General features: G+C 31.5%; 1 protein-coding gene across 1 annotated transcript; it reads right to left on the minus strand.

The window, feature by feature from the left end:
* Nucleotides 1-1,881: 1,881 nt before the first annotated feature.
* On the minus strand, nucleotides 1,882-3,342 carry LOC133284817 (uncharacterized). Its single transcript, XM_061481921.1, has one exon. The coding sequence runs from the start codon at nucleotides 3,340-3,342 to the stop codon at nucleotides 1,882-1,884; it is 1,461 nt and encodes a 486-aa protein (XP_061337905.1).
* Nucleotides 3,343-9,952: the final 6,610 nt, after the last annotated feature.

A 9,952-nucleotide genomic window follows, 5' to 3' on the forward strand; every position in this document is an offset into this window, starting at 1 on the left:
TTTATAGTTATTCGATTTTGTTAAAATCTGGCTACAACTTCATGACAAATGCTGATAATTCAATAGTAGAATTGATTTAAATTATTCTTTATAAAAAAGTTGAATTATCTAAATGTGTTAAATCTTATATTAATATCTCCGAGTGTCCAACATAAAAATAATAATACTGATAAACCAACCATAATAACAGCAATTGTGAGAATTAATATGTCATGACTAGGCTTGGAACATTTATGTTATTGCCAAGTAATTGCAATTGAAGGGCCATGTGGGTTGAGATGCCATTGAATAATAAAGCTCGTATATATACTACAAGCACAGCACAAAAACTAAGATTGGTCCCATTTTTCTTTGGTTGTCGGAGAAAATCATCTCCAGCTACCCTCACAATATTTTTTCTAATTTTTTATTTATTTATTTATTTATTTAATGATAGTGGAACCTATTATGTGAATGCGAGTGTGGCAAGAGATAGGTCTTCTCCTACAGCTGGAGAGCCTATTTCCCCTTTTTCTTTTTAAGAAGTTGACGAAGTCCAAAATTTGCTTTCCAGTGGATGAATATATATAGGGTTTGTATTTTCTTATGTTGCGGAAGAGGAAATTTTTTTCCTACAAACCCATCACATATGCGTTGTCATCTTTTTTATTTATTTTTTCTTGTCTTTCGTGGTGGGTCTCATTTTGATTGAGTGTGTAGAAAAAAAATTCTCTTCCAGTGTATATATATTGAACAATGACGGAGAAATACGCAAAAGCAAGCTGCACCTAATTTGCTACAGGGGTAGCGAATTTGTCGAATTTGTCTAAGGCACACATGGCTATTTTCTTTTCTGATATTTGTGCCTAGTTTGCTATGTGCCATGGCAAATTTATGGGTAGCTGCCACGTGTATTAAATATGTTGAGCATAATGCTATTTTGATAACCTAATTCGCTATTATTAATAACGAATTAGTTAGCCACCAAAAACGTACTATATCAGCAAATGAAGTTCGTTATCTGTTATATCAAACTTGTACACATAATATTTTAGAAAATTTTATTATTTGCATGTCAATTTAGTAAAAAAAAAATTAAAAAGTGGCAAATGAATCACTGCTCCCTTTAGTTGTACTCATGTATGTATTTTTGTATCTAAATAACAAAATATAACAAAATCCAGAATTCAATGGACATTCTTACGTTCATGACTATATTTGCCTATGTACTTGTTCCATCTCTCAAAAGTTTCAATAGCAGCTGATTCTATTCTTTTGTCACAGTCCATCAACGGTGGAAACACCTCAGTGTCACAAGGTGGAACATTTGAACTTGGTTTCTTCACAAAGTCTAACAAAAGCTATTTGGGTATTTGGTACAAGAATATCCCAATTGAGAGAGTTGTTTGGGTTGCAAACTGGGTCAACCCCGTCAATGGCTCAAATGCTACCTTAAGGATGTGTTTGGTATAGGGTATTTGTGAATATTACTGGGAAATGATCATATTACACCCCAAAATGGCTCTGTTGTTTGGTACACAACATCTCCAAAGCAAGTACAGAATCCAGTGGCAATGCCGTCAGACAACGGGAATCTTGTGTTAAGAAACGATGGAGAAATAAACCAAGAAGATTACTTATGGAAAAGCTTTGACTACCCATAAAAATTACACATGGCAGGTGTATTTTTATAAGAAGGTAAGGGTAAAAAGGACAAATTAATTTAATTGGATTGAAAAAAATCACAGAGATAATTGATAAGAAAAAACATAAGAGTGTAAGTAACAAAAGAGTAAACCACATAGGATGTATATGAACTTTTCACTTGTTTTTTCCCCCTCATTTTGATTTTGATACTCAATTCTTTTTCTTTTTTATATATATACAAATTTTGATACTCGTTTAATTACCCGATGGTTGGTATTCACAGAAATGGTCCTCATGATTTGCACTTGATACGCAAAGAAAAAGTCGCTCATAAGCAGCCACCATCTTAGTGGCAGTGAACAATTGCAAACCTCTTTGCCGAGCAACTTGACCTTTCTTGTCTAGAACGCCCTTGCCACCAATCCATAATTCATATAAGGCCTCCTTTAGAGCAGTCACTGTTGGTGAAAATGTATAACCCATTTCAGAGCCAGCAATTACAGATCCTACAATGCTTGCAAGCCTAGTAGCCATTACTGGCTTGCCACTCAGCATAGCTTCTAGCAGAGTGTGATCCAAACCTTGTGCTCGTAAAGTGGGGTTCACAAAAATATCAATAGCATTATAAAAAGAGGCAAGTTCAGCTTGTTCCAGGGGCCCCAAAACCAATATATTTGTCCCAAGATCTCTATATCTTGCAGCCCAAGGACCATCTCCAGCTACCAGAACCATGCTACTTTCTTGGAATGTGCTATTTTCTGCAATTATCTGCTTCAAAGCTTCAAACATCAATGGATGTCCCTTGTCCTTAACCAACCTCCCTGCTAGTCCTATCACTAATGATTTAGAATCCGGAATGTTGTGCCTCTTCCTAAATCCCTTCCCCTTAGAAATATCTGGCTTGAAAACCTGTTGATCCACACCATTGAGAATAATATGAACCCTTTCTTCTGGAATCATGTAGACCCTCTTTAGGATTTCTCCAGCATGATCACTAGTGGCAACATGATGGGCATAATTTGGAAAGAACTTAATCTCTTCAACAACCTTCCTAGCTCTTTCAGTCAATGCATTATTCTGCTGTTCCTGGGGGCTTCTTAAAAGTTCTTGAATGATGTCAGAGTGAATGGTCTCGTATGCAATCCCATGCCAAGTGACAGCTAAATTAGTAACATATCGAGATCGAGTGTACCTAAGACCAACACTTTCAGTGTGAACAATGTCAAATGGTTTATTAGTTGAGTTTTGTGCTTGAAATTGCTCCCAAACTATAGCTTGGTCAAGGTAACCACCAGGTGTTGGTTTGGAGAAGTGAAAATGTAAGTTGTTTATTGAATAGTTAGAGAAAGAGGAGTTTGTGGAAGTGGTGAATATGTGAAGATCATGGCCTCTTTTGGCAAGGGCAAGGTGGAGTGTCAGAGCATGGCGTTCAAGCCCCCCTGCGTGAGATCTCTGTGGCCATTTCTTGACAAAAAGTGCAATCTTAAGGAATTTTGAAGGTGGGTCTGAGGAAAAGATAAGATTGTTCCATGCAAAAGGATGTGCAAGGAGGTTGATTGGTTGGTTTTGCTTTTGTACTATTACTTGGTATGGTGAATAGCACTGGCTGCAACAATGACTCCAAGAGAGAAATAAGATGACAGAGCATATGGGAAGGATGATAACGATGTAGCAGATATATTGAAAACTGAATATAGAACTTCGATCCCTTGCCATGGATATTTGATTTGGGGGAAGGAATATGAGATGAGAAAGAGCTTTATGGTAACTTTTAAGAGTCAAGATTTGCATAATTAGTTTTAAACACGTAGATGGGGACAAGAAAGTAGAAATGAAGATACCTATCACATGGTTTCTAGGCCTCAGCACAATTAGATATTAGACTATGATAAGATTGCTTGGACGGCCATGTTGCTTCGCCAAAAGTAATTGCAGCAGAACCAATTTTCAAACTTATCATTACTGTTGAAAAGTTCCATGATCTTAATATTCATAAAATATCATCTTATATACAATAAACATTAATGAATACAGTCATATAGCACTTGAATCTAGAATTATTATATATATGCCCCACCGGGGTGACTGACGGGAAGATTCATCTCAAAACTAAGCGAATGTGGAGCTTTTTCACCGATTTAATTCTAAAAGGAAAATATTTTTCCTCGTTGATTTGAAAGCCAAATAATTTGTAAAAATAATGCAGAAAAATTGCGTATAAGAGATGTGCGTTCAATATGCGCAAGCGCATGTCATGATATGTATGTAAAAGCTGGCACGTGCAAAATTATATTATCTCATGTGCAGTGGCAGAGCCACAATAGGTGTGTGGACCTTTGGCTCTAGCTAAAATTTAAAAATTAATCATATTTTTAACTTGACTAAATAACCTTCCATATTTTAATATTTGATACTAGTTAAACTTTCTTTAATTCTAGTTGATTTGAGAGGCCATGCGCATTTTACAAAGTGCAACATATAATAGGCATATATTGATTTTTGTACAAAACACGTATTGATGATATGTAATATGTAATTTAAATATGCATATACCCTATATTCGTCTCAGCGTATTATGTGGGTAAATCATTTGATTCTTGAATGAATTAATGAAAGAAAATATTTTACTTTTTTAACGTGAGAAAAGTTATATTTATAAAAAAAAATTATAAACTATACTATATATTTGGGATCAGTAGTGAACCCAGAAAATTTTATTTATGTGTGCATATTTAATCCGAATATTTAGTGGAAGGGATTTGGAGGCAGTGACTAAGAATTTTTTTTTAAACAAAGTTTTAAATGCATTAAAAAATAAAAGAATATAAACAAAAAGAAATTTATATCTCTCATGTTACCTGAACCAAATTTTTTGTCATGTTAAGAAAATGACAAGATGAATTCATTGAATAATGTATCATCTCACTTTTTTTAATTCATATAACTTGACAAAAAATTTCGTTCATATAATATGAGGATATAATCCTCAAACAACAAAAGAAAAGAAAACTTGAACTTAATATAAAAAAATAGTAATCAACTTAATGATATAAAACTACTAAAACATAACCAGTAAACAAGATGTGTTTCTTTCTTAGTATCTGTGCTTGTATTCCTGGCAATACAGTCACTAAAATTGTTCCATAAGTGACACTCCTAATTAATTAAAAATATATCTCTTTTTTATTAAAAAAATATATGACCAAATTTATGTGTACACTTGCCCATAGGGGTGAAAGTGGGTTGGGCTGGGCCAAGCTTTGCCCCGAAAAGCCCAAGCCTACGTCAAAAAATTTTAATTTGGCCTGGCCCAAGCCTATTACGAGTCTAACTGTTAGCCCGACTTGACCCGTTTATAAAAAAAATAAATAGCCTGGCCCAGCCCATTAGCCTGTTAATTTTTAACTTCCAAACAAAACCATGAATCAACTTTACAAAATACTCAAATTATGTTGATAAACTAAAAATCATAATTTCAACGTCCAAACAGAATCATGAATCACAACAAAACTCATACAATCTACATTTAAGTCACTTTCAAAAGCAAAATGCTCAAACTAAATAACATATATTTAATCATATCCAAACAAACAAATCCATACTATGTAAATAAAAATAATTACATGAATTCAACAAACACATCATGATGCTTGTAGTAAGTTTAACCTCTCCTAAAAACCTTTCAATATATTCATATACATAATTTAACATGATGAGATGTTAGTTCCTCCTATATAAGAAATAAAGTTAGATTTCTATTAAAATATAATCGAATATAATTAAGTTATAAATAATTACAATTGATTAAATTTATATCTTTTGTTTTTTCTTCAAGGCATTCTTACTTTTTTATTTCATTTAAAATAAATAGTACAATATAGGCCGGCCTGTAGGCTTATAGGCCAGGCCTTCTGAAAGTGGGCCTACGGCCTCGTTATTAAACAAGCTTTTTCAAGGCTCAAGCTCGGCCTATTTTACGAAATATACTAAGTCAGATCTGACCTGACATAGGCCGAGTCGTAGGCCCCTGTGGGCCGGCCCGACCCAGTTTTACCCCTACTTGCCCATATTTACAATCAAATAGGTCCGTCGCTATTTGGGATAATACATTGTGCGCTAAAATATATTATCTTTAATACATAATATAATTTTTATAAAAATTTATAAATATAACTTTATCTTTTTAACATTATTATGATAAGAAAACCTGAATATGGCCATGACTTGCCGTTTGATAGGGTAAAAGTATAGTGAATATTAGGTTCACTCAAAAGTAAAAAAGTATATGAAATTTAAATGGATTTGTTCAAATTATTTGTCACTGATTACATTTAATTTACAAAACAAAACTACTAAAACATTTATGACTGATTTTATAATTGATTTGCAAAAAAAAAAAAAAAAACTATAAAAAAAGACCTATCACCTATTTTCTGACCTACATAAGCGGTTCATACAACGTGCCTGCTAATACAGTCCGTGAGAGAGACATCATCAGACATAAATATAGATACACTCGACTGTGGTCAGATGTGCTGAACACTGAGGAAAAGTGTCTAAAATATTACTTTTTTATAAAAAAAATTATTCAAATGTAACGTGAATAGTATTTTTTATTGGATTATCTACTTTGTTATGACTGGTACTGAATTACGTTTGTCAATAATTTTATGACACGTGACATATTTTTGCAGGAAAAAATTGATGTGTCATAATTCGCTACGAATTATAGTGAATTTAGTATGTAATATAGTTACGTGTCACAAAATTATTGGCCACGAAATTCGCTACCAATGATAACGAATTATGATACATGACAGTCTGATAAAAAACATATTTAGATAAATTTTTTGACAAAACATGACACTTTAATCAATGTTCCAAACAATGACATGAGAAGTAGCACCCGCTGGGTGTGACTCATGCTCCTGAACATATTCTAATTTTGATCTTTCAAATTTGTCCCATCTTAGACTCTAAACTCACCGACCGATACCCCACTAACACCTATTGTCCTTTACTGTATTATGTTTGTTTTTACTTTACGGGTAGTCATGATAAAATTTTGACAACAATCCTATGTAATGTTATGCATTTTCTATGTAGAATTGAGATTTTCTTAGTCTGAGTTTAAATGCCACAAATTTAAACAATTAACATCCAAAAAGAGATCATTAACTAATTTCAAATCAATATATTTTTATTAATAATATTTTATCGTACTAGTTAGGTTAAATACATGTTTGCAAACAATTAAGTTTAGAAAATAATTATTTTTAAATAACAACTCTCTTAAGAAATAAATTAATCTGAAAAAAAATTAATCTAAGCACTTAAAGCGCGCATATGTTTAGAGAGTTAGTCAATAATTAACTAACTTTTTGACTAAGGAACAGACGAGTACCAAACTTAGTAGCTAAGAAATAACAATTACAAGAAAATTATTAGGGCTAATTAATAGTTCACCTGTGTCTCATAATTACACTGTCTCATTATTTAAATTGGAAGAGCAGTACTACACACTCGCTCCATTGAACCACGACAAAAGTCAAACTTATCACGGATTTGGAGGAGTACAGCTGTCAAAAAGGGGCTCAAGTCTTAGGGTCAGCCCATTTAGCTCAATGTTAAGTTCTATAAAATTTTAGGCTTCTATGTAATGAGGTCATTTTAACCCCATCCTCTTAAAGTCCTCTCATTATAGGGTTAGGTTGGGGTTGGCCCGCGGGCTACAATATTCAACTCAATTTACATAAATATGAATCATTTTTAAATGTGATATATCTATTCTTAGCATTAAAATATGAAAATTACATAAATATGAATCATTTTTAAAAGTGACATTATTAGAAAAGTGTCAAATACTGACAGAATTTATCGATGAAAAATATTTCGTCGAAAATAGTAACGAAATTTTTGACAAAAATCACATTACGTCAAAAAAAGAGACGAAACAAGTGACATAAATTTTTTTGGAAAAAAATTCAGTTAAAATTCTTGATAGAATATAAATTTCGTTGAAACTTTCAACAAAAATATTTTCATCATATTTTTCAAGGAAAAATAATCCTATCAAAAAATTTCAATGGAAAACAATTCTGTAAAAAATATTGTCGAAAAACATTTTTGCCAAAATTTTGTATGGAAAATATTTCCATCAAAATTTTAAACGAAACACATTTCAAGTGAAAATTTTTGACGCAAAATATTTCCGTAAAAATTTGTGACAAAAAATATTTTTATAAAAATAGTTGACATAAAAAAAATTTTGTCAAAATTCTTTACGAAATCTAAATTTCGTCAAAATATTTGACAAAAAAACATATTTGTCAAAAATTTTGACGAAAAATATTTTCCTTTAAATTTTTAATGAAACACATTTTCTTTGAAATTTTTTTGTACAAAGTTTTGACGAAAAAAAATTTGACGGAAAAAAAAATTCGTCAAAATTCTTTATAGAATCTAAATTTCGTTAAAAGTTTTCGATGAAAATATCTTCGTCCATATTTTTTGACGAAAAAAATTTCGTCGAAATTTTCTACGAAACACATTTGCATCGAAAAATATTTTCGACAAATTTTTTGATAAAAATATTTCTATCAAAATTTTCAACGAAACACATTTCCGTCAAAATCAACGGAAATTATTTCTGTAAAAAATTTGACGAAAAAATTATTTTGTCAAAATTCTTTACGGAATCTAAATTTTGTCAAAAGTTTCACAAAAACATTTCCCTAAAAAATTTGGAAAAAAATATTTCCGTCGAAATTTTCATTGGGACACATTTTCATCGAAAATTTTGGACGGAAAATATTTCGTCAAAATTTTTGACGGAATTCTTTTTTACGTCAAAACTTTTGGTGGAATTTTTTTATTGAAAATATTTAAAAATTATGTTCGTCAAAAATTTTGACGGAAACTAAATTCGGTCGAAAATTTTGACAAAAAATTATTTTTGTAAAAAATTTCATCGGATAAAAATTGCGTCGTTTTTCAATGAAAAGTATTCAAACGAAAAAATATTTTTTTTTACGAAATTTTTTGTTGTTTGCAACATAGAATTTTTGTAAAAAATATGATCTTTTTAGTAGAGTAAAAAATACATAAAAAATTTAGAAGGCCCGCGGGCTGATTCTAACCCATAGGGCTTTGGTCCGGTTGATCTATATCATTGTGGACTTTTTGGCCCTAACACACTTGGGCTAGGTCAAAATGGGCTGGGCTGGGCATTTTGACAGCTCTATGAAGGAGCAACCTCTTCACCAAAATATTTTCAATATTATTCTATCTTTCCATATATTTTTTATCAAATATATTTTTTCTTTTGATGTCCTTTTTTTCCTTTTTAGTAAATGATTTATGAATCATTGGTTTATCAGAAAGCCCAATATATAATCCTTAAGGAGGTGCAATGGTTACTATAAGGAGTGCCAAGCACAGCAAAGATGATGACCAATACTGCAGAAGGCAATCCTAGTACATTATGTATAAAATGAGGGAGAGGGTGACATGCAATAACTATGGTGACTTTTTATTTTTTAAGTTCGCAGGATAATGACTCATAAAAATTTGGTCTTTCCTATTGTGGGGAGTATATATAAGTTTCAATGTGGTGTGAGGATATGTCAAGTCAACTGTTATGGTGGGAGTTATAACTAGCTGAGTCTGCTCAGGTTGGGCCTTTTGCAGTTGTTATAATACTGGCAACAGCTGTCATGTAGGAAAAAAGTCAAGGAAATGATTCCAAAATGATATATTAGGTGTTTATGGAGGCAAAAGGAAAGAAGGAGTCCTTCAACGTAAGAAATTTTAGTATCTTATTAGGAGACTGATCTATTTTGCAAGGAGTGACAATAATACCTATAGAGTGGTGAATTTAGTGCTCTAAGATAGCTTGGTTCTTCAGGATTTCGCCTGCCTTATTGAGTTGATACATTGGACCGCCCATAACAATTCACAATCTGATTTTGGACACTAACATCTAGGTGCTCGACCTGTTATTACATGTTTTAGTTCCTTGCCTACAAAGTAACAGTATATACAGCACAAGTTACAATATATTCCTTGCCTATAAATTTAAAAATATTAAATTTATTATTATTAATAATTACTATATGATTGATTTTTATTTTTTATAATTTGTCAAAAATAATAATGATATTAATAAGATGAAAAAATATTGAAAATATTATTTCGACATTAAATTAATTGGGTCAAATAAAAATTAAAAAGAAAATAATATTCATATATCTAGTATTTTTTGAAATCCATACAAATTCAAAAACATCCATAAAAATTTAAAGATTGATATTATTTTAATTTATCA

Source organism: Gastrolobium bilobum, unplaced genomic scaffold, assembly GCF_033153095.1.
Source record: "Gastrolobium bilobum isolate Gb01-03AN ecotype WA unplaced genomic scaffold, APGP_CSIRO_Gbil_v1 utg881, whole genome shotgun sequence".
NCBI lineage: Eukaryota > Viridiplantae > Streptophyta > Magnoliopsida > Fabales > Fabaceae > Gastrolobium > Gastrolobium bilobum.

Excerpts from the sequence above, each read along its gene's own strand:
- LOC133284817 (XM_061481921.1), bottom strand. The coding sequence starts at position 3,342 with ATGGCAAGGGATCGAAGTTCTATATTCAGTTTTCAATATATCTGCTAC.